The following is a 25,991-nucleotide window of genomic DNA, read 5'->3' on the forward strand; positions in this document are numbered from 1 at the left end:
CCATAGGAGTACCCTTTGGAGAAACCTTTTTGGTTATAGGTAGAACACTTTGGATTCCGGGGTGGAACCCAAAAGGGCTCTACCTGGAAATGAAGTGGTTCTACCTGGCACCAAAAAGGGTTCTCTTATGGCCGAATAACCCTTTTTTCTAAGAGTGTAGAGCTGACAGCAGATAATCATCCCATGTATTTAAATACTCAGGGATCGCTCTGTGAGAGGGCTGAAACCACTGCTGTATGCATGCTAAGACTACCCCATACCAAATGACCGTGCACTGTAAATTCTATAAAGCATGTGTGTGTGTTAGGCTACAGTAGCTTGTCAAAGTGCCTCTATATAACTCTCCTCTGTCGGCAGAAGGAGAGAAGGAGCTTCCATTTCATTCTAATGTGCTGGCGGGTCCACATGCCCCACAGTATCCGACGTGCATGTAATTGAATAGCCAGATTTACATAAACCCCCATAATAAGCCACATACAAACAAAAATAAACGGTGGTTTTGCATTAGAAGGAAAAAATAATCTGCTTACACTGACAGAGTTGTGATTTTGGGCCAATTGAAACCTGTCTCAATTGTGATTCAATCATTTGTTGAAATGTTCACATTCACAATGTCTGAATGCAGACTTTGATGCAAGAATTCCTGTCTCCTTCACGTCTTCTTGTTTCTGTGTGGGTATTGTTTACCACTACGTGAGATCTGTTTGATTTAGGAACCCTGAAAGCTTCTGGCTCAGCGGGAAGCAGAGTGAGTGGGAAAGTTTCACGAAAGCTGCACATGGACTGTATTGAATGCTGCGAGTTTGTCGTGTTCTGGTGGTGGTTAGTGAAAAATAACCACCGTGTCTCTTGTCTCCTCTCCTCAGGTCAGGGCTTTTGGTCCTGGGGAAACCGCTGGACAGGGAGACAGAGGATCGCTACACTCTCGTTGTAACAGCCTCAGACGGCCATCCGGAAGGGGTACGCCTGCGTCAATTGTCCTTCTATCCATCTATTCGTTAATCTATTCTCCGTCATAAATGATTTCATTTATCCATTCATCTGTGTGCTGTCTCACCATCAATGAATGTATTGTGTTCATTAATCTATTCGATCTATTCAGTTAAGTGCATGGCAGGTTGTGTAGCTAGCCTTATATACTGTGTTGGAGGTCTGCAGTCCATTGTTTTGATAGGATCCTGGACAAACTGAAGTAGCAGTGATTTATGTACTGTAAATGATAAAAAACAAGGACTAAGATGTTGCATAACAGTAACGGGGGTTGTTAGGTGAAAATCGGGGTTGATTTAATAATGCAATAGCCGGATTTGTCATCAATCATGGCCACCTTTAAAGGTTGTATCCAGTGTTGAGAAAATGTGAATGATCTCAAAAACCTTTGATGCAACCACCTACATCACTCTAATGACGGCTAAACCTTTGCCTTGTCGTTGCAAATCCCAATGTCCAAAACATCTCTTTCGATATCACACTTAACGAGGAAGCCAGCAGACCGATTCATGTGACATTATTCTCTTTGATGCCAGCGGCGGCATATTTAATGCAGGTGTGACACGTTACTGCGCTGACCTTTATGGAAATGAATACAAACGTCTCTCTTCTGGCACACTCTGATACCTGAAGCACCTCCCCCTAGATTGAATCACTTAATTGGCCAATATTTTCAGAGCTGGTCTCTCTCACCTAGTGGAGAGGGGAACTCTCATCCTCTTCTTAAAAGAGTAGTCCAGTGTGGTTGGTTGTCTCATGCAAGTAAAATGAGACAGCGGACGGTGAGTACCAGCAAAACCTCCTTCCCCTGCGCTCGCCACCATTCTCCTCCCCTCTGTGCCCTCCACGTTTCCACTTATTCTATAAAACATTGAGCAAAGTTTAAACTGCAGCCTGAGCGGGTAGGGTAAAGGCAGAGACTGAGGCCTTTAAAATTCATTGACCTTTCCAAATCAGCTGGTCATTAGCCAAGCTAATAAACAGTCCCGTAGGGACTAGGAAGGGCTCTCTGGCTTAGGACACACACACACACACACACACAACATACGTACACACACAGACGCACGCACACACACACCACTGTCACTGACGCTCCAGAACTGCTTGACCTCCCTTCCTGGTTTCCTACTGGTAACGTGTGTTTCTCTAGGCACCTGCAGGTGTGCCAGAGGGGCCTGGAGGGCCCGGGGCCAGCCAATATTATCTGATGAGGATCACATGAGAGACAGACAGTATCTATTATAAAGTCATATCAGAGGTGTCAGATAATACTCTGTTATAGCTGATAAATACTGGTTGTACGGTTTGGTCTTAAAGGGGCAATCATCAGTCGTTACATCCATTTTTGAACATCCATTAATTATATGTACCCATTGATTCTTGAAGAATTTGACTTAGAAATGCCTCGTTTTGGTATCGTGGATGGTCAGTCCTTGTGTCCTTTGCTCGGTCTATGAATTTGAGAGTGGTCACATTCTCCAACCCCATCCCTCAGCATTTTACTAAATGGGGGCGGGGAGTATGCCTTGTTATTGTTTCTACTGCTGATTACCACTTTGAAGAGACAATGCAGTTTTGGTCCTAAACGAAGCATGAGTGTTTACCTTTGTCAAAGTGCACATGCTGTGCACCATTCTTTTCATGTCAAAGCAATAGTCCTGAATTTCCTATGTGTTTGTCCGGTTCACTCATTACTACCCCTCCTCGCTCCAAGTAGCGCATAGGTGTTTTGCATGTTGAAGTTACGCCTCGTGAATAATCCCAGCCTCTCTCAAATGCTCTTTCTGACATTACAAAACAGCAGAAAATAACACACATCCTCTTTTTTGGATTATTCCTCACTTTTGCATTCCTCTGGGTGTGTTGTGGGAAGGAATGTCTTTGATGTTCTTTCAAAGCTAAATGCGGAGAAGAGAATGAGGAGGTTAGACATTAGGAAGGGATGATGCAAAGTGAAGGGACTTCCTGCTGTGAGGGCACACTGTTCTCTCCTCCGTTCTTCCTCTGATGAAGGGAAGCCATATGTTCTGGGCTAATGGCGGTTTAGTCCTCCCCGTAGGCTAGTGCTCTAAGGTACGGCCCGATTTGGGTTGCCGGTGTGAATACAAGAGCCACCACTAAGGAATTAGCTATAGCTATATCTGCCTAACGACCCACAGGTTGCTAATTTATTCTGTGCTGTAATTGGTTGTTTTTTATGTTGAAGTGTTGGGCTGTTAGACAAAAGACAGAGAACCTCTGAATGATGCAACCATCTGTCTGGCTCTGACAATTACTGTATTATCTGGTCAGTCAATGAGGAATTGTCCTGTTTGGATATTGTTTTGTTTGATGGTCGCAGTTTCTTCATAAAGGAGGAGATTGGGGGCTTTAGTCTTTTTGTGATCCATCACAGACCTCATTAATCAGCATCAACATGATGGCCCAGAGCCTTATTAAATGTTCTGCTCTGATACCGCCAGCCTAAAAACGAGCTAATTGGAGAATCCATCATATTTGTGAAACAGTGAGTCAGTAAGAACACACCCAGTCAGTCTGTAGCGTCACAGACCACAGATGAAACCTTTAAGGGCTGAGATGTTATATGACCGGCAGTGATCACTCTTCCTTCCTCCCACGGTCTGGGAATGGTTCAGGATCACTTTAAATTGAAGAGAAGTCACGGTGATGGGTTATGTACAGATTAACTTTCCACACTTAAATATTGGCTTTTAAATACCACACCTCTATAGCCAGCAGGCTTAAAGGGGATCTGACACCGTTTAACTACTTTGCAGAAATGAAACGAACAGATAATCAGTATATTGGTCTAAAATATCACGTTTGCAGTTTGTGCTTTAAAACCAATTTCATAAGAGGTTTTAAAAAAAGGTTATATTTAAGATCGCTTTATTGTTCAATTGCACACAAGGTCCAACCAAAATTTTGACTTCCGCTCCTAGACACATACAGATTTTGGAAAGGTGCGGGGGGCTGCCACTGTGCACCTGGGGAGCTGTTGTTACCAGATTTTTTTTCTGTCTGGACGCAGGATTCGAACTAGCAACCCTCCGGTTGCTGGCTCGACCCTCTCTAGCCGCTAGACTACCTGTCGCACGATTAATCAAATTCCCCATGAATCGCTAGGCAGTCTAATACATATTGCTATCAGGTTGTAAATCACAGCTGGTACATTGATTTGTTACCCCGGCCATTCAGGGGATGAACCGTTTCAGTTTCACTCAACCAATACTTTGGACAAAAACGGACAAAAAGGGCAGTGATAATCGATCTAGCGATGCAGTAGCAATGTGGTTAAGGCTATACCTTATCTATTATGTATGATCTACTTATTTAGCAAGCTAGCTATATGACTTGATCGCTAAGTCATTTAACTAGCTAGAACCTAAAATGACACAGAGCCTTGTAGCTAGCTGGCTAGCAGCTGGAAGGATGTCATGTTGTAATTGGGCTGGGGGGCACTGCAGGAGGCCGAGCAGGCTACTAGTCCCCGTCTGAGAAGTTTGAGAGGGTTTACTGTCCTCTGTGCTAGATTTGAACTCGTATGGTTCAGGCTAACGTTGTGGTTGTTCTGGATAGTGATGGCAACTGAAGGAGAGTTGTTGCACTGTTCCGCTGTTGGCATGGCTTATTTGCCTAATCTAGCAGTGATTGGTTATGGCACACCGGTCTGTGTAGATCCTGGCCCAGGACAAGACTGACACGTTTTGTATTTGTTTTTATTCACTACATTTCTATTAATGGCCCGAAGCGCATGGCTGCTTTCCCATTAATATTACCATAGAAGGTTCACCGATTCCTGACTCGACGTCGTTCTATGAATGTATGAAAACATGACAATTATCACATTCTATGTGCTCGCTTCTCCCACAATGAAAAATGTTGCCTTATTCTTCCCAAGGTTGTACTGTATATGAGCATATTTGAATAAGAGTACCTCGATTAATTAACTTGCCTTCTTTGCACTAACACTCGCACTTGTCTTTTCTTACTAGCACAGACTCTGCTGATAGCTACTTTATTGAGGGAAAATGTACTTCCTATGACTGTGATACAGTATGTGGTTGTCTCACCTGGCTACAGTACTGTATCTTAAGATGGATGCACTAACTGTAAGTCGCTCTGGATAAGAGCGTCTGCTAAATGACAAAACAATTAAAATGTGATTACCTGCACTTGTTGACCTGGATGAGCTTCCTGGATTCTGTTCTTCTATCGGGGGAAACGTGTAGCTAGAAGTCAAAAGGGCATTCATTTGATTAATTCAGTTTTATAAAAGCCTTGAACTCCATGTTCTATTTTCTATAATAGACTGCAAGTCGCTATGGTCACAGGATGCTCTCGTAGCCAGCTCAAGATTATCCGGAGCCGGGTACTGCGATTTTCGTCCCTGTGTCGTGATATATCCTGGTTTCTGAAGAGATTTAATGTGCTATATCTATACAGCTCAGTAGTCTTGTTAATCAAGTGATAATTTTGACAAGACGCACCGTCTAAAAGAACCTAAAACTAAACGTGTTTGGTTTGGGAGCATCTCGTTGTCATATCGAACACAAAAATGCTAATTTACCTAAAGCTGAGGAGATTTGTCATTCATCACATGATGGCGAATGCAAATATATCAGCATTATTGCAAGAGCTGCAGCAGTTAATCAGGAAACAAGTGGATTTGTTGATGAAAACCCACCCTGGCCCTGAATAATGAAACCAAATGTATTATTTGATTAGAGAGTTTAAGAATTACATAACATGTATTCACTCACATTCTGATTGGGTCAGGCATGACATACAGAGAAGTCTGCTGTGCTTTTCAGCTACTGTTTTGGAGAAAGAACTCACGCTGATTTGCTCTTGCCAGAGGCTTTGCTCAAAACAGAGATCAATAATTGTGTTGTTTTTTATTCTGTGCTTCCAGACCTCCACGGCTACTGTGAATATTGTGGTCACTGATGTCAACGATAATGACCCCGTCTTCGATCCACTCATGCCCCAAAACGTAACAGTTACAGAAGAGGAGGCCAACTCTTTTGTGGGCCAAGTAAAGGTAAGCCTGCCTTTATGTATGCCACACTGTATTTTTACTGTATAGTCCACATTGCTGGCTCATACATAGCCCCCTTGTATAATGCGCTCATGTTAAGATCTGTGTGATGAGTAAGTCAGTGTACTCTAGCTGGCTTGCCCTGTAGAGCAATGTTTCTGTTGCACTGACTCTATCAACATGTAAATTGCAGCTTGTATAAGCAGGCATACTGTCCACGAGGCCTTTGACATTGAAAGAGTCTGTCTCATGCGATGTAACTTATCTGTACCTGACCTGCAGCAGTACACCCTGCTCCTTTGTGGCTCTCTCCCGCTGACTCTCCCTGTCCCATTTGGCTAATTGTAATCAGAGGCCCACAGGGAGGTGATGGCCGAGTGCCAATGGCCCCACTCTATGCTCGGCCTGACGATCCCCCACAGCATGTGTGCCCAGCTGCCAGGAGGCCCAGGGCAGAGCGGGCCCAGGCGGCTGATGGCCCCCCGCGAGCTCCCTGCCCGCTCCGCTGTTAATCATTTTCCAATTTAATAAATGTAATTTAAATAATTTGTCACCTTCAGGGACATTCTATAATGAGTAGCTTTGTTGGGCTCTGTTAAGCTGCGAGGAGCTGTAATTAGTGGTGTAGTTTAATAGGGCTGGGGATTGTTCGTGGAATAAGCGAAGGATAATGCAGGCGGACATCTTTGGAGGGAGTCTGTGTGGTGTTGTGTGGCGCAGTACTGCGCGCCGCTGTGTTGTAAATCATAAGATTAATATTTACCTGGGTGAAGAGTTGGAGGGAAAGTGGCTGGAGCTGCATTGGCTGCTGGGAATAATTGATGATCGATGCACGCACTCTGGTGTGTATGTGTGATCCGCACGTTGCCCATACTGTCTCAGTATATGATCAGCCAAGTGGGATTTGCAACAATATGTGCATCGACTTGAGTAAGCCTTTATGGAACACTAAACGCTAAACCATCTGTTGAGTATAATTTCTTCCTCAATCTGGGAACGCATCGAGCGCAGCAGGTTCATACAGGAAGCCTGAGTGTTTGCGTCGGCTGATATTGCACCAATTAGATTCATCACTCTACCTCGATGTGGCAGTCTATTTAGTTGACCAGGTTCCTGCTCACACATCCTCTGATGGCTGCCACGCGCACGCTATGCGCTGGCGTTCTCGGTGACACGCTATTGTCGTAACATGCCCAACTCGCCATGCGAGTCTGTTTTCTGTTTGGACTCTGCTTGTAATTATTATGTATGCTCTGGCAGTGAGCCACCACGACGGAGCCAAGACTAATGAATGGTTAAACGAATACGTGGCGTTTCCTGTCTGAAATGGATATTAGAGATGGTGGGTTATATCCATGTCCTGTCAACACAGCTGTAATAATAATAATAATAATAATAATATTAATAATGTTGATCCATGTGATCCAAGGCACTGTCTGCAAGACAAATGAGTTGACTTGGCACATTCAGTGTCTGCTCCTGAGAGGCCTTTTGCTCTGTTTATCAAGCCATCAAGGCACATTACTGATTTCACTTAACGACAGAGAGAGAGAGAGAGCTTCACAGACAAGTGAAGCAGAAATCACTGTACTCTTTCTGGCTCAGCATGCCCTCTCTTCCTCACTAGATAATGAAACTATCTCCATATTGTAGTGTTTACCGGTTGGGCTCTGGTGTGATGAAAGGTGTAAGACATACTGTAGCTCGGAGTCTCTGCAAATCAAATCGAATTGTATTTGTCAAACGCGCCGAATACAACCGACCTTACAGTGAAATGCTTACTTACAAGCCCTTAACCAACAATAAAGTTTTTATAAAATACCTTCAACAAAAAAAAGGAAAGAAATAAAAGTAACAAATAATTAAAGAGCAGCAGTAAAATAACAATAGCGAGGCTATCTACAAGGGGTACTGGTAAACAGTCAATGTGTGGGGACACCGGTTAGTCGAGGTAATATGTACATGTAGGTAGAGTTAAAGTTAATATGCATAGATAATAAACAGAGAATAGCAGCAGCGTAAAAGAGAGGGGGTGGGGGGCAATGCAAATAGTCTGGCTAGCCATTTGATTAAATGTTCAGGAGTCTTATGGCTTGGGGGGGTAGAAGCTGTTTAGAAGCCTCTTGGACCTAGACTTGGTGCTCTGGTACCGCTTGCCATGCGGTAGCCAAGAGAACAGTATGACTAGGGTGGCTGGAGTCTTTGACAATTTTTAGGGCCTTGCCTTGCTTCTGACTCCACCTGGTATAGAGGTCCTGGATGGCAGGAAGCTTGGCCCCAGTACATGGGCCGGACACACTACCCTCTGTAGTGCCTTGCGGTCGGAGGCCGAGCATTTGCCCTACCAGGCAGTGATGCAACCAGTCAGGATGCTCTCGATGGTGCAGCTGTAGAACCTTTTGAGGATCTGAGGACCCATGCCAAATACTTTCAGTCTCCTGAAGGGGAATAGGTTTTGTCGTGCCCTCTTCACAACTGTCTTGGTGTGTTTGGACCATGGTAGTTAGTTGGTGATGTGGACACCAAGGAACCATGAAGCTCTAAACCTGCTCCACTACAGCCCAGCCTATGAGAATGGGGGCGTGCTCTGTCTTCCTTTTCCTGTAGTCCACAATTATCTCCTTTGTCTTGATCACGTTGAGAGAGAGGTAGATGTCCTGGCGGCACATGAACAGCTCTCTGACCTCCTCCCTATAGGCTGTCTCGTTGTTGTCGGTGATCAGGCCTACCACTGTCATCGGAAAACTTAATGATGGTGTTGGAGTCGTACCCGGCCGTGCAGTCATGAGGGAACAGGGAGTACAGGAGGGACTGAGCACGCACCCCTGAGGGGCCCCTGTGGTGAGGATCAGCGTGGCGGATGTATTGTTATTTACCCTTACCGTCTGGGGGCGGCCCGTCAGGAAGTCCAGTATCCAGTTACAGAGGGAGGTGTTTAATCCCAGGGTCCTTAGCTTAATGATGAGCATTGAGGGCACTACAGATGTGAGTGCTAAGGGTCGGTAGTCATTTAGGCGTGTTACCTTAGTAAGGGCCCAGGGACTATGATGGTCTGCTTGAAACATATTGATATTACACTCAGACAGGGAGAGTTTTAAAATGTCAGTGAAGACACTTGCCAGTTGGTCAGCGTATGCTCGTAGTACACATCCTGGTAATCCGTCTGGCCCTGCGGCCTTGTGAATGTTGACCTGTTTAAAGGTCTTACTCACATCGGCTGCGGAGAGCGTGATCACACAGTCGTCCGGTACAGCTGATGCTCTCATGCATGTTTCAGTGTTACTTGCCTCGAAGTGAGCATAGAAGTAATTTAGCTTGTCTGTTAGGCTCGTGTTACTGGGCAGCTCTCGGCTGTGCTTCCCTTTGTAGTCTGTAATAGTTTAAGCCCTGCCACATCCGACGAACGTTGGATCCGGTGTAATGCGATTCAATCTTAGTCCTGTATTGACGCTTTGTCTGTTTGATGGTTCGTCGGAGGGCATAGATACAGGTTTTACCGATTTAGAATCTTAATTTGAGCCATTTTGCTTCAGGTGGAAAATAATCCTGCAGGAACAGGAAATGTTAATTATTATGTGGATTATTCAGTTGAAGTCAGAAGTTTACATACACCTTAGCCAAATACATTTAATCTCAGTTTTTCACAATTCCTGACATTTATTACAAGTAAAAATTCCTTGTCTTAGGTCAGTTAGGATCACCACTTTATTTTAAGAATGTGAAATGTCAGGATAATAGTAGAGATTTATTTAAGCTTTTATTTCTTTCATCAAATTCTCAGTGGGTCAGAAGTTTACATACACTCAATTAGTATTTGGTAGCATTGCCTTTAAATTGCTTAACTTGGGTCAAACGTTTTGGGTAGCTTTCCACAAGCTTCCCACAATAAGTTGGGTGAATTTTGGCCAATTCCTCCTGACAGAGCTGGTGTAACTGAGTCAGGTTTGTAGGCCTCCTTGCACGCACACACTTTTTCAGTTCTGCCCACAAATGTTCTATAGGATTGAGGTCAGGGCTTTGTGATGGCCACTCCAATACCTTGCCTTTGTTGTCCTTAAGCCATTTTGCCACAACTTTGGAAGTATGCTTGGGGTCATTGTTCATTTGGAAGACCCATTTACGACCAAGCTTTAACTTCCTGACTGATGTCTTGAGATGTTGCTTCAATATATCCACATACTGTTCCTACCTCATGATGCCATCTATTTTGTGAAGTGCATCAGTCCCTCCTGCAGCAAAGCACCCCCACAACATGATGCTGCCACCCCCGTGCTTCACGGTTGGGATGATGTTCTTCGGCTTGCAAGCATCCCCCTTTTTCCTCCAAACATAACGATGGTCATTATGGCCAAACAGTTCTATTTTTGTTTCATCAGACCAGAGGACATTTCTCCAAAAAGTACGATCTTTGTCCTCATGTGCAGTTGCAAACCGTAGTCTACAGGCAGTTTACTTTGGGCACGTCATTCAGACAGGATGTGGAGAAAAAAGGTTAACAGTTAACAAGACATTTGTGGAGTGGTTGAAAAACGAGTTTTAATGACTCCAACCTAAGTGTATGTAAACTTCCGACTTCAACTGTAAGCAATGGAAATGTTCCGTAAGGAAAAATCAAGTCTGAAATTTGAAATGCACTACATTTTAATTTTATTTCCTGCATTGCAGAAAAGTTATCCTGCAGCAGGGTGATCAAATCATTAACTTTTAAAGGTCGACTTTGGACACAAAAAATGGTCCAAATCCTCCTCTTTCTCAATTTCTCAATGCATTTGCTGCATCATCGATGTGACATTCTGGTCCGTTAGCTAAGCTAGCCACTTGTAGTGTTAACGTCATTTCGCAGGATTTGTGTTTGGACGGAAGCTGTAGAGATCGGTAAGAAATGGCACTTCTGTAGCCAAATATTTTATTTATCCATTATCCATTTTTTGAACATGCTTTAAATGAACTGTTATGATGGTGCATTGATAAGTTATACAGGTAAAAGCCGTTATTTTGCATTTTTGCCCAAAGTTGACCTTTCATTGATTGCTGAGAAGGTGAATAGTTTCATAACAAGGTCCTGGTTGCTTTAGAAGCTGATAGAAATGTATTGAACTCATGCCATCACTGACTGGAGAGTTATCTTCATTATTTTGGCTTGACGATTGGGTTTTCAGACTTCAGTCGAGTCAACATGTTCTTTATTATTCTCATGGTATCTTACTGATCTCCTGCCGGATGTTGTGTTCTGTACACAACAACAGCAGGAGCAGCATTTCCGTATTGTTTTCAATTTTTTGCACCGCATTGCAATATGCTTTGAGTGAAGGCAGTCTCCATTTTTATTTTTATGAAAATTACAAACCAATCCTGTTTCAGTATTTCCACCAAGATTGATTAATTTACATTTCCTCAATGTATTTCATTCTCTGGTGGAAAATAAATGTTCTCTACTACTCCAATAATGTCTCTGAAAATTAACATTTTGTGTCCACTCTCCCTTTTATCACAAATAATGATATGACCCAGATGCAGACACGGGAGGCGGATAGTACAGTTCTCAGATTATTTATTAGAAACACGGGGCAGGCAAAGGGCAGGTCGAGGGCAGGCAGAGGTTTGTAATCAGGTCAGAGTCAGACAGGTACCGGACGGCAGGCAGGCTCAGGGTCAGGGCAGGCAGAATGGTCGGAATCGGGAAAAACTAGGAAACAGAACTAGAGAAACAGGAAGGCGGGAAAGAATGCTGGTAAGACCTGACAAAACGAACTGACAACAAAAAACAGAGAACGCAGGTATAAATACACAGGGGATAATAGGAAGATGGGCGACACCTGAAGGGGGGTGAAGACAAGCACAAAGACAGGTGAAACAGATCAGGGTGTGACACCTTTACACCCTCCAAAGTCAATTATCACTTGCCTTTTAGTAGAATAAATGCACTTTTCAACATCAAGTTTCTTTCCATTTTTCAATGGCTTTTAGCTACCAATCTGGAGGTGAGATGTTAAGTTACTATCTTCCTTTGTTCAATGGGATCACGGAGTCGTGTTCCTACAAAGTCATCAGAGTGATGATATGATAATTCTGTGTGATCCTGGCTTTTCATGTCACCTGGCTCCCGCCTTCAAGTCTGGAGTGAATGGGTGCAGAGTCAGCCTCCCTATTACCACCTTGATGATTAATGCAGGGAACCTCTGTGATCAGAGCCAGATAAGAGAGCTATCAGGGTAGAGCACTTCTAGCAAAAAATGCAGAGATACGTGCAGTGTAGGCCTATACTACAGTAACAGTACATAGATGCAGGATATACTACAATGGAACAGCATAGGACAATTCTGAACACACAACAGAGTTTCATTATGAGCTATATGTTCCATTAGCTCATTAGGGTGCATTGGAAAACCACTGTCTCAACCTCGAACAAATCCAGAGTGAAATGGTAGGATTAATGCTGTATGGATACAATACAATCCCTACAATATACAGACAGAACTGCTTAACTTGCGGCACAGAAAAATCCCCCATTTGCATTACAGAGAGGACACAACAGGCTGTTTGAAGAGACGGTTAAACTGTAACACTGTGTACCTGTGTAAGGCTGTCTGCTTGTGATCTCTGTACTGCTCTCTCCCTGCTGTTGAAACAGGTGTCTCATCGTGTGTGTTTGTGTGTGTGTGTGTGTGTGTGTGTGTGTGTGTGTGTGTGTGTGTGTGTGTGTGTGTGTGTGTGTGTGTGTGTGTGTGTGTGTGTGTGTGTGTGTGTGTGTGTGTGTGTGTGTGTGTGTGTGAAGGGGGGGGGGGGTGCACTTACCTGCGTGCTTGTGTGTGTTGTGTATATGTCTGCATGTGTGTGTGAGAGTTCCTCCCTATTAATGTAGGCATGAATGATGCCTGCCATATGGTGTCCACATCACCAACTAACTAACATGGTCCAAGCACACCAAGACAGTTGTGAAGAGGGTACGACAAAACCTATTACCCCTCAGGGGACTGAAAAGATTTGTCATGGGTCCTCAGATCCTCAAAAAGGTTCTACAGCTGCACCATCGAGAGCATCCTGACTCGTTGCATCACTGCCTGGTATGGCAGCTGCTCGGCCTCCGACCACAAGGCACTACAGAGGGTAGAGCATATGGCCCAGTACATCACCGGGGCCAAGCTTCCTGCCATCCAGGACCTCTATACCAGGCGGTGTCAGAGGAAGGCCCTAAAAATTGTCAAAGACTTCAGCCACCCTAGTCATAGACTGTTCTCTCTGCTACCGCACGGCAAGCAGTACCGGAACGCCAAGTCTAGGTCCAAGAGGCTTCTAAACAGCTTCTACCCCCCAAGCCAAGCCAGAAGACTCCTGAACATCTAATCAAATGGCAACCCAGACTACTTGCATTGCCCCCCCCCCCCCCTTCTACGCTGCTGCCACTCTCTGTTATTATCTATGCATAGTCAATGTAATAACTCTATCTACTTGTACATATTACCGCAATTACCTCGACACCGGTGCCCCCGCACATTGACTCTGTACCGGTATCCCTTGTATATAGTCCCGCTATTGTTATGTACTGTTGCTCTTTAATTATTTGTTCATCTTATCTCTTACTTTTTTTGGTGGGGGGGGGTATTTCCCGAAAAAGTTATTGTTGGTTAAGGGCTTGTAAGTAAGCATTTCACTGTTGTATTCGGCACATGTGACAAATAACATTTCATATGATTTGATTTGATATGGAGGGTCTAACCCCCTGTGTCTCCCTCCCTCCCTCCACCCATCCATCCACCTACCCACCCATCCACCCATTCATCCACCCATCTATCCACCCAGGCCACAGATCCAGATGCGGGGGTTAATGGCCAGGTGCGCTACCGACTAGTCAACCACGCCAACCTCTTCAGGGTCAACTCCAATGGCACCATCTCCACCGCCGTGCCTCTGGACCGAGAGGTCAGGGGTCAGTATGACCTCATTGTGGAGGCGGAGGACGGAGCGGTGGAGGACCCCAGGAGGACCACACTGACTCTGTCGGTGACCGTGCTGGATGTGGATGATAACAGTCCGGTGTTCTCACAACCATCCTACACGGTCAATCTACCGGAGAATAGTCCTACGAAGACAGTCATCCTGCAGCTTACTGTGAGTTTGTGTGTGTGTTTGTGCATGATGTATGTGCGTATGTGTGATTGCCAGCCTGTGCATGTGTATGTCCAAGAGTGCACAGCATGCTCCAGCCACACTCAGGAGCCACAAGGCAGGGGTGTATTTACTACTTCAAACGCTCCACAGTCCAAATGCATCCTCTAGTACATCAAAGCACACAAGGTCAGGAGTCATTCGGATAGCCTAGAGCATATTGACAGAGGATATGAAAACCTCAGACATGGACATTTTTACATGGCCCGCTATTCAGTCAAGTGCACTCAGGAAAGGTCAAACAGGAGCTGGGTGGAGTAGGAACTTTTTTTACCCCCATTATTCTCTGAGGTGAAATTATGTTCATTGGAAACCTGCTTGTTTTCCAAGAACCTGACTTTGGAATTGGGGTTATTTGCGTTTTCCAAGAACATGCTTCTACTTTGATACAAAAGTTGAGTATATCGTCTGGACTATCTAGAATTGTGGTGATTTGTTGTTAGTCAGCCCAGAGAATACCTTTTAGAGGAGACCAGTCACATCTCCCTGTGTGAGGCTAATCATGGACATTTTCAGGTTGGGTTGGTTGATTGACAGTTGACGTGACAGTGACAGTGTCTGTCTGGTCCTAGTGCACTGATCCCCTAGCAGTGTCAAACCTCTCATCACCGTGGCCTCCCGTCGCTCCCCATGCCACACCGAGCCTGCGGATAGGCTGATTTTGTAGGCAGATTCGTGGAGCCACTAATGGCTGAGCCAGCATGGTCAGGGGGGTTATCTGTGTGTAGGCCCACAGCTATTCTTCCCCCTACACACTCCACGTGAACACACACACCTCCACTTGAAAAAACGACACGCACAACCCACACAGACGCAGGGGTGAATCCATTGTCAGGAGAGAGGTCTCTCTCCTAACAATGGATTTGAGTAGTTATTACTGCTTGTCACTGTGATTTGACTGACGAGTGCCAGAAACTAGAATTGCTCGATTCTTTTGTTTTTATTATTGCCTATTGAATAAGAGACTTAAGATTCATGCTGTAACGTTGTATAATTTTCTGGCTGTTGTGTTCTTAGCTAATAGGGAAACTGTTTCTTACATATACCTATTTATAACTACAGTAATAGTTACTTCAAGTCCCATAGACCAGAGATCCACTAATATAGGACACTGAACTGTTTCCTACCCGCAGTACTCCTTCCTCCTCCTTCTCTTCGTCTCCTCTCCTCTAGGCCAAAGACTCTGACCTGGACTCCAACATCACCTTCCGTATACGGACCCCGGAGGCCAGGCAATTGTTTGCTGTCAACCCAGTGACTGGAGAGCTCTCTGTGCTGCACACGCTGGACTTTGAGACCCTGGCAGCCACGGACCACACCTTCGTGGTGGAAGCCCTGGACAGTGGAGGGAGCATGCCCCCAGGCCTGGCCACTGTCACTGTAAAGATAACGGTAAGGAAACCACTGTACCTTCCCTCTGCCGCCTCCATAGCAGAGACCCATCAGTTAGGCCACCGGGCTGTTTATCACTCACAAGCCAACTCCATCATTCAAAAGGAAAAATGCAGAAGCGTAGCAGGAGACCTGTGAATCTCATTTTTCATGAATACATGGCTCCGCTCTCTCGCTCTCGCTCTCTCTCTCTCTCTCTCTGGTCTAAAACCACTAGCCATCCTCACCACCACGGAGTAAAAGAGAGATGGATGATCCTCAGCTACCTCTCATTTCTCCTTGCCCGATGAAAGACAGACTGACAGATTGATATTGTAGTACAGTGCTGGGATATTTTATGTCTGGATGATCATTAGGTTTGTGAGGGCTCTATTTTGTCAGGATTGTGGCCATCTGATGTATTATGATTCAGACGATTAGGCACCAGACACGAGCTGTATGGAGATTGACCTCTGCGTGACGCTCCTAGACCAGTAGAAGACTAGACACTGTACGAGATTAGGCTTGTGATATGGTTTTACACAAACCTTAAACGAGACTGTATTACTCAGTCAGTGTCCATTAGTATAATTATTTAGCTCTAGCTGCTACAGTGCCTTCAGAAAGTATTCACACCCCTTGACTTTTTCCACATTTTGGTGGTATAGCCTGAATTTAAAATGTATTCCATTTAGATTTTGTGTCACACAATACCCCATAATGTCAAAGTGGAATTATGTTTTTAGAAATGTTTATGGAAGAATTTAAAATAAATAAAAAAGTATTCAATCCCTTTGTTATGGCAAGCCTAAATAAGTTCAGGAGTAAAAATGTGCTTAAGAAGTCATATAATAAGTTGCATGGACTTACTCTGTGTGGAATAATAGTGTTTAACATCAAATTTTGAATGACTACCTCATCTCTGTACCCAATGCATACAATTATCTGTAAGGTCCCAGTGAATTTCAAACACAGATTCAACCACAATGACCCGGTAGGTTTTCCAATGCCTTGCAAAAAAGGGCACCTATTGGTAGATAGGTTAAAAAAAAAGCTGACTTTCAGCATGGTGAAGTTATTAATTACACTTTGGATGGTGTATCAATACAGCCAGTCACTACAAAGTAACTTCCTAACTCAGTTGCCGGAGAGGAAGGAAACCACTCAGGGATTTCACCATGAGGCCAATGATGACTTTAACCCTCTAGAGCAGATTTCTGCGGCCCCAATTAGCATAATAAAAACAATCCCCTTCAAAACCCATCCGTTTAAGGTATAGAGATCTGTTTTGTTGCATTGGATGTGTCTCAATCCACCGCATCCGCTGATGTCACACTTCTGCATCTGCGGTGAATGGTGGCAGAGCTAGAGTGGTGTTTGTCAGACCATGAGACATCCCGAAATCAGTATTCTCACTAAATAGGCTGTAGCATCCAAACAGTTTGGACTACAACCTACTGTGACACCCCCCAATAAAAATATGAGACTCTCGCGAACACGTCGAAGTCTGGTTGTTTTGCTCTAGGATGCCCACAAGCCTCACCAGACTTGTCTGAATGTCCCCCAGTACCAGTTTTAAAAATGAGTGGAAGTACTGTGTATATAGATATAGTTTAGTGCCAGATAAGGGGTTAACCTTTTCAAGCATCAGTTCCAAATACAGTTGAAGTTGGAAGTTTACATACACCTTAGCCAAATACATTTAAACTCAGTTTTTCCACAATTCTTGACATTTATTCCTAGTAATAATTCCCTGTCTTAGGTCAGTTAGGATCACAACTTTATTTTAAGAATGTGAAATGTCAGCATAATAGTAGAGAGAATTATATATTTTAGCTTTCATTTCTTTCATCACATTCCCAGTGGGTCAAAAGTTTACATACACTCAATTAGTATTTGGTAGCATTGCCTTTAAATTGTTTAACTTGGATCAAACGTTTCGGATAGCTTTCCACAAGCTTCCCACAATAAGTTGGGTGAATTTTGGCCCATTCCTCCTGACAGAGCTGATGTAACTGAGTCACGTTTGTAGGCCTCCTTGCTCGCACACGCTTTTTCAGTTCTGCCCACAAATGTTGACATAATTTGAGTCAATTGGAGGTGTACCTGTGGATGTATTTCAAGGCCTACCTTCAAACTCTGTGCCTCTTTGCTTGACATCATGGGAAAATCAAAAGAAATCAGCCAAGAGGCCACTCAGGAATATTCATCGTCTTCTTGGTAACCAACTCCAGTGTAGATTTGGCCTTGTGTTTTGGGTTATTATCCTGCTGAAAGGTGAATTTATCTCCCAGTATCTGGTGTAAAGCAGACTAGACCAGATTTTCCCCTAGAATTTTGCCTGTGCTTGGCTCCATTCATTTGGAGCCAAGCACAGGCAATGCGAGGCATTGGAAAACCTCCCTGGTCTTTGTGATTGAATCTGTGTTTTAAATGGACTGCTCGGCTGAGGGACCTTACCTATAATTGTATGTGTGGTGTACTGCGATGAGGTAGTCTCCTGAACTTATTTATGCTTGCCATAACAAAGGGATTGAATACTTATTGACTCAATACATTTTAGCTTTAGATTTTTTATTAATTTGTAAAAATGTAGAAAAACATAATTCCACTTCATTCATTTATTGTGTGGAGGCACATGACAACAACAAAAAATCTCAATTTAATCAATTTAAATTTCCGTCTGGAAGACAATTTGTTTTGAGAAAAGTCAAGGGATGTGAATACTTTCTGAAGGCACTGTATGTTTTGTCATGTCCCCACAATGTTCCCACTACCTAATGAAACATTCTGGGAACCTTTAAAAGAACAGACAATGTGCTCTGGGAACGTTCTTGCAACATCAGGCGAATGTTTTAAACAAATATTGTATAATCATCATCAGCATGACTGGGTAGTTTTTCTGTTATGAGAGAAATTTAACATTACTCGTACATTGTGTTATTACAATACCTGGAAACCTAATGAGAATTTTGGAGGAATGTTTGGGGGTGTTTGTTACAGCTGTTGTGCACGACATTTTAGTGAATGTTGTGCACTATTTCATCTTATGGTATTTTGATGTCGATTATTGCGTTGTATGTTTTGGAGCTTGCCGGAAAGGCATTTCACTCTACCTGTTCACCTGACATTAAACCTTTAACATCCCAAGAATATTTCATTTAAAACCTTTTTGAAAAATATATATTTTGTTATCAAAACATTCATTGAATTCTTTGAATGTTTCTGGGATGTTATCATCCTAATGTTAGATAAAACCGTGTCTAGAACTTAATGGGGATCGTAGCAATTTTTTGTTCTTGTTCTGTGTTATAAAAGGGAACAGTGACGAAAGCTGCTGTCTAGACAGACAGACAACCACTAAGTTTTATTAACATGCCAAGGCGCTGTATCAAGGACTTTTCGGTGTAAATTCTCAGAGCAGGAGGTAGCCGGAAGAAGAAGGTGTAATTTGGACACCTGAACTAGCCTGGCCTCTCCTTGGATTTTGTGAGGCGGCATGCCCTTTTGAATGCATTGCAATGCAGCGCCGTCTTAAGGGCGAATAGTTGAGCAGCCACTGGACAGATTGTAGGCTAACACATGTTTTGTATTCTGATCCAGTTGCACTCATTATTGGACCTCTTCAGTCTTCAGACAGTCTTTGGAAAAGAACACTTCTTTGGCGAAATAGAGTACTGATGTCCTCTACCAGTACTAGGGGGTTTGCTAAGCTTCATTTAGAGCTTTCGTCTCCGTGGTTCACACACATGGTCTTAATGATCTCTCTCAGGCGAGAAGTTAAAACAGTCCCTCTGCCGCACGTCAGTCCTAATGGAGCCTCATGATCTCCTATTGAGTATCTGCCATTTTGATTTAGTGCTTTGCCTAAGTGTTAATGTGAGCCCCCCTAGACCAGGCTGACAGTTGTAAATGCAGCCAGTCCTTCAGAGGAAACCAAAGGAGTAGCCGAGGAAAATGGCTTGCCATGTCCGTCAGCAGTGACAGCGCTGGCTCCTTCACAAATTCACAATAATGCTGAATTCAATCAAGCTCACAGAGACTAATGTCATTCTGACAACTGGAAGCATTTACCACGAGGGGTATCAGGCTTTTAGGTTAAAAATGCTGTTGATTCAGAAACTCACTAATTACATGGTTTTGTTTCTCTCTTCCTTCTCCAGGATATGAATGACTACTCCCCAGTGTTCAGCCAGGCGGTGTACAGGGGCATGGTGGCTCCCAACGCAGTCAAGGGGACCGTGGTCGCCACGGTACAGGCAGAGGACCTAGACCCCCCTGTGAGTAGACAACAACGTGACAGCCCTGCTCTGCGCTGGGTCTGACTGTCACTTTACAACATGCCTGTCAGGTTGGTGCTCCCGTGGCAACGCGGGTGCGAAAGCATGATTGGCTCAGCTCTGTCCCGAGCCGGCGATTTAGCGGAGAACAGGGAACATAGTGTGTGTCTATGTGTCTGCGCTACTGCGCTCGTACATTGTCATTTTGTTTGTTTGTCTTGTTTCTATGTATTCCACAGAGGCGTCCCGTCGATGGAATGCTTTATGATATAATTTAGATACATCGGTCGGAGTTGTTGTAGTGTGTTTTGCTATTATTGCGTCGGTAGGGTAAGTCTCATTATTTTGAGCTTTCATTTATTTATCATGTTCTGTGCTAGTGGATTTGTTCGTTCATACATAAGTTATGGATGGTTATTTATGAGAGAGATTGATATCACTACATGTTCTGATATCTTATAGCCTCGGGTGGACCTGCAGGCAGAAAGCAATATGCTCTCTGCATATCATATAGAAGCATATTCTACATGCTCACTGTGTTGTGTGATTTCATTGCCCTGTGGCCTGAGGAAATAATGTCAGTGTCGCCAAGCCGACGTCCCAAGGCGTGGCGAATCAGCCATGCTTCGGCAACAAGTTCCTGAATATACAATGACATTACATTTCCCCTTATAGTAAACGCTTGATTTCACAAACTCACCCATCACATTGGCGCAAAGAGGCAGATGCCTTAAGGTCTCTCAGGGCAAATAACACACGGAGCAAATGTTATTCATGAACGAATGTTATTCATCAATTCACAGTTGCAGTGGAACAATAACATAGATTATATGCCATCATTTTTTTTTCACACACGTAGGGCGTAGTGGTACTGTAGGACTATGTGGAGATTAACCTTTTAACTTGAAGGCATTCTGAATGGTCCCAGCAGTTGGTAGATTAGAGGAGAGGAGGAAAGGAGAGGAGAAGAGAGAAAAAAGGAGAGAGAAGGCGAAGAGAAAGGAGGAGAGGAAGGGAAGAGTAGAGAGCACCAGCGGAGGTCCAGCCTCGCCCCCCTGGAGACCCCTTCCCGCCTGGCGGGCTTGGCAAGCCAAGGTGAGCCCTTGTGATATCTCTCTGCATGAGTGGGAGGCCCTGGCTTGGCTGGCTGGACTGGGGCTACCGGCGCCCCACACCGCATCACTCCTCTCCCTCAGATGTATGTAAAGCAGTTCTGAGATGACAGGAGAGGCAAGTTCTCAAGCTGAGCTGTGAGATGAATCACTGATAGAGACAGGGTGGGAGAGGGAGACGCCACAGAGCCTTCCTGGCACCTTCCCTGGCACCTTGCCTGGCTGGAACCTCAAAGCAGGCTAGCCCCCCCCCAGTCACACACACACACACACACACACAGCTCACTCCTGATCATAAATTCAGGTGAGGAGACTGAGCAGAGAACCTTCCCCTCCTCTTGTTTTCTCTCCCTCTTTCTGTTTCTCTCTCTGTCAGTCTTTCCTCCCTCCCCCATCTCTCTCCATCCTCTCTCTATCTCTCTCTCTCTCTCTCTCTACATCCACGTTTGCAGACAGATAAGCTATGGAGGGTGGGGGTCCACACTGCAGATGTTATGTCACTGTGGTCACTGTACCCGCCACTGTCTTTAGCATGTCGGAGACAATGGTCTGCTTTTAATATCAGTTTCTGTAGTGAAATCTATCCTATGTCCGAGTTGGCCTTCAAAGAGATATTACATTTTAAAACTCAAGTCACAGCTGGATGAGACTCAGATCAATCCTCTTTGGCTCTGTTCTCTTCTTTTATCTGACATCTCACAGGTGAATTCAGTGCACTCTACAAGCTGTTCAATGTCTTCTTCCCAATGTTCAGTATTCATGCAGGGAGGAATGTTTTTTTTGGGCGGGGGGGGAGTGTGATCAGTGTTGGGCTTCTGGTATGAAGAGTTAAATTACGCCTCTCATATCCCATCTTGTCTAAAGTTTTAAATGTGATATACGCAATTAACGCAATCCTATAAGCAAGCTACACAATCAGCCTTCATTATACTGGTATTATTAAACAGCCCACCCTAGAGAGAAACATTCCTCCCCTTTCAATCAATCTGATAAGCAGAGTAGTTGCTTAGTCACTAAATGATATGATCCGTCTGAGATTGTGTGTGTGCGTCTGTGCACCGTGCCCGTGTACTGTCTGCATGCATGTGCGTCTAATTGTGCGAAGTCACATAACTATATGGTTGTGTCTGTGTGTACATTTGTACAATATGACCTGTGTCCTTCACCCCCTCTGCAGCAGATGTTGGAGCAGTCAGAGACTCCTGTCAGAGTGTGTGTGTCTGTGTGCATATTTTTACAATATGACCTGTGTCCTTCACCCCCTCTGCAGCAGATGGTGGAGCAGTCAGAGACTCCTGTCAGAGCTGTCTACTTTCCCTCTCTCCCCCTCCGTAACACCCTACCCCCTGCCATCTTCTCCCCCCTGCAAGGCACTCCAGCTAGGGTTACTCTCACCGTGAAAGATGTGGAGGCTGAAGAATAATCGGTTGATGAAAGTGTAGCTTTCTCTCTATTTACAGTACATAAGGGAAGGCACTGCAAGTCTACTCATGACTGGCTATTGACTGGGAAGACTAATTTACTATTTGTTACAGGCCTGAAACTTCGATGGGTTACTTTGTTTGTCTTCGCTGCCAGCTAAGCTACGGAGCACAAACAAGGCTCTGGGCTGTTCTCAGCATCTCAAGAAGCTCGGCAAAATTGTTATAGTCCTCCGTCAAACACTGACACTTGAATTATTTGTTTACTGTGATCATGATTCTCCCCTGTCATATGAGAAAGGGTTCTCAGGCCGTACTTTATAGTAGATTCTGCTGACTAGGTGCTAGCTTGGCTTATTGAGAAGGAGCAGCTATTGAGACAGAACTCAACTCGAGCACAGCTCGAGTTGTTTTGTTTATCAGGACAATATGACTTCAATTCAGAATGTATGTTTCATCAAGGAAATGTTTGCTTGAAAATCCCCTAGGAGTTCAAAGAGAAAAAAAACGGTGCTCAACAAGGTAGATCTTGTGTGATTTTAACAAATGTATCATAGTTTTACTCATTGTAATTACAGAAAGTGAACATGCATTTAAACAAATGCTGGTTCTGCTGTTTTGTTTAACTACGTCTTTTACATCCTGAAACTGCTACTAAAAAAAGCGTGTTGTAAGTAAGCCACGTGAGCTACCAAATTCATAGAATATCAACGTGCGTTTGATATTTGCCAAACAAAATGACAGATCCTTAATTTGTCAGCTAGCATTATCATCTCAGCTCTGACCTGCTTGTCGTTATGGCGTCCAACGATGCTGCTGCTCTCTCTCTAACCTGGCTTCTTTGCCCCACTATTCTCCTAACATCTGTCAGCTGTCTCTTCGCATTGGCATCTCACATTTCATGATGCTTCTGTTTATTCACGAGCCATCTTTAGCCATGTTTCTCCATTCTGAACTACACCCAAATGTGGCCCTGTATGAGCGAGAGAGAGAGAGATTTAACCTGCATGTTTAAGATTCAGAACTCTGTTAAAAGGTGTGAAGGTGTCACAGTCGTGGCAGCGTGCAATTAAGTTGTCTCGGCGGTGTTAAAAAGGCGACTTAAAGTATTAGTGCAGAGAAAATATTAGAGTTGAACGAGATAAGTGTACAGAAATGCGGTACGATAAAGTATGACTCAGGATTATGCTTGAGTCACGGTGGAACACGTGTCCAACTAGATTTCCCTGTCTATGACTCCAGGCAGGGTGAATCCCAATTGGCACCCTATTCCCTATATTGTGCACTACTTTTGACAAAAGCCCCAAAAATCTGTCAGAGTAGGAGTGCTGATCAGGGATCAGTTTTGCCTTGTAGATCATAAGGAATAAGATTACAGGATATGGACAGGTTGGGACCTGATCAGAACTCCTACTCTGAGACACCTTGCGGATACAGGCCCTGGTCAAAAGTAGTGCACTATGTAGGGAAGGTTAAGCAGTGTTTTCAGACACTCGTTCCTCTGCGATATTGATGTACTTTTTCTCAATGTTTTCATAATAGATCAGTAAATCCTAGATTTCACGCTAAGCCCCTGAGAATCAGGGTCCATTTGCTATGACATTTATGCTGTTGGACGATGGATTTGTTTGAGACGTCGCTGCCCCCCGTAGGGTCTCTCCTTCCCCCTCACTTCACCACCCCGAATGATCCAGACACCCAGGCGAGTCGCCACCTCCTGCATCTCTGTCTGCCTCCCTGCCTGCTAAGGCAACACATGAGTTCACAAAGAGGTCTTAGAATGAGCGAAACACCATTCTGTTCCACCCGGAGCCTTTGGAGAGTAATGAAAAACAAACCTAGACGTGGTAGAGTATGCCTCAGTGGCTAGGAAACGGGATGTTTCAAATGCATGAGCCACAGAGCCAGTGAATGTTGATCCCCCGACCCTTGATCCTGTGTGTGTGTGGTGGGGAGGGGGGGGGGGGGGGGGCTTATTTAGAAATGCCCTGATGCATTTAGTTGAGATTGCCCTGCCATTGTAGATAAATGAACATAAGGTGTGTGTGTATTTCCCAGGGTACCCCTGCCAGCCGTGTGCGTTACAGACTGGACCTCGATGAGGACCCTTACAGCGGCAGCATCTTTGACGTGAACCAAGTCACAGGCAGCGTCATCACACGTGTCAACCTCAATGAAGAGCCCAATCTAGTGTTTAGTGTGAGTACATACCTTTTGTTATAAACAGTACTGTAAAATGACCGTTTTTCTAAGAACGTCATCGAGGGGAGAAATTAAGTGACACCCTATGTTCCACTTTTTTCTTGTTTCGATTCTTATTTTATTTCCTCCCTGCAGCTAATCATTGTTGCCTATGACAACGGGGAGCCAGTGAAAGTCAACAAGACCCTGGTGGTTATCACTGTCCTGCAGCCCTCTGTTATACCAGTCTTCACCCAGGAGGAATACAGGTACACTTCTTCCTGAGCATGTACACTGTTAGCCTGTCCCAGATCTGTTTGTGCGAAATTGTTATGGTAAAACAGACCAGTTAGCAAGACAGCACAAAAAGATCTGGGACCAGGCTAGAACTTGAAATTATACTGTATATGGTTTGCACGGTCTCTAATCTACATTTTTAGAGCTTGGATATTCTCCTTCAATATGGATTTGTATGAGAGCTGTTGCCTGAGGTGATTGGTGTTGTCTTTCTAAATCATAAAACATCAATATTCCCAGTGGTCAAATATCAGGGCTTGATAAAGGTGGAGCCGCGGACGCAAGTTGACACGTCACACAATGTTGCTTATGACAGTGCTCTGCGCCTTTATGAGGTCATATAGTCCGGGCACACGGCTTCCTCTTCCCCTGTCGGAGATCGCGATAGATCTCCAGCTTTTTAATTTACAATGTAACTGTGTTTAAATACTCAACATTTAATTCACCTTTGTGGAGATGTCAAGGTATTTAAGAGAACACTAAACTGCGGATATATTTTCAGAAAGGGTTAGAGGCGATATGGAAACTGTCAGTGAAGCTTTTATTGCTAGTGTTTATATGAATATGTATCATAGCTCATAGCTAGAGTGTGTAGTAAGTACAGCAAATGTACTTCACCACTGCACAGTGTTGTTTTCTCAAAGGGTAGAGTGCACTTGCTCTGCATAAATTATAGCTCTTTTATTGAATTAAGCATTGTACATATGTGACATAAGGGCCTAATTAATTCAGCTCCCCTGGCATTGACTCTAGATGGATCAGCTTGCTGGAGCTCTGGCTTACTAAATTGCTATTATTGATTTCCATAATGAAATTTTAAAAAAGTTAGCGAGGGCATGCGAAATGCCTCTTGTGCAACAATGATTTTTCACCCCACCACATCGAATAATTTTCAATACCCGAATATGAAGTGCGTTTAAAGTTCTCAACGTGCTTTAAAAAGGGAAAGGGGGATACCTAGTCAGTTGTACAACTGATTGCATTCAACTGAAATGTGTCTTCTGCGTTTATATATATTTTGTATGCACACTCGCACACCATGTAGGCCTCTTAACTTGGTCCAGTTCTCTGTTGGCACAGGAGTTGAGCTGTGTTGTAATCTAGTGGGGGGGGGGGGGGGATATGTGTGTAA

At 44.2% G+C, this 25,991-nt stretch overlaps 1 protein-coding gene across 1 annotated transcript in view; it reads left to right on the forward strand.

The window, feature by feature from the left end:
- Positions 1-25,991, forward strand: part of LOC129829113 (protocadherin-15-like) — a 227,364-nt gene that overhangs the window by 145,834 nt on the left and 55,539 nt on the right. The window contains exons 19-25 of the mRNA XM_055890656.1: positions 867-960; positions 5,906-6,034; positions 13,832-14,140; positions 15,371-15,589; positions 19,732-19,848; positions 24,440-24,580; positions 24,719-24,831. Coding sequence (XP_055746631.1) covers positions 867-960; positions 5,906-6,034; positions 13,832-14,140; positions 15,371-15,589; positions 19,732-19,848; positions 24,440-24,580; positions 24,719-24,831 — 1,122 coding nt within the window. The remainder of the gene's footprint in view (positions 1-866; positions 961-5,905; positions 6,035-13,831; positions 14,141-15,370; positions 15,590-19,731; positions 19,849-24,439; positions 24,581-24,718; positions 24,832-25,991) is intronic.

The sequence above is a fragment of the Salvelinus fontinalis genome, chromosome 30 (genome assembly GCF_029448725.1).
Source record: "Salvelinus fontinalis isolate EN_2023a chromosome 30, ASM2944872v1, whole genome shotgun sequence".
NCBI lineage: Eukaryota > Metazoa > Chordata > Actinopteri > Salmoniformes > Salmonidae > Salvelinus > Salvelinus fontinalis.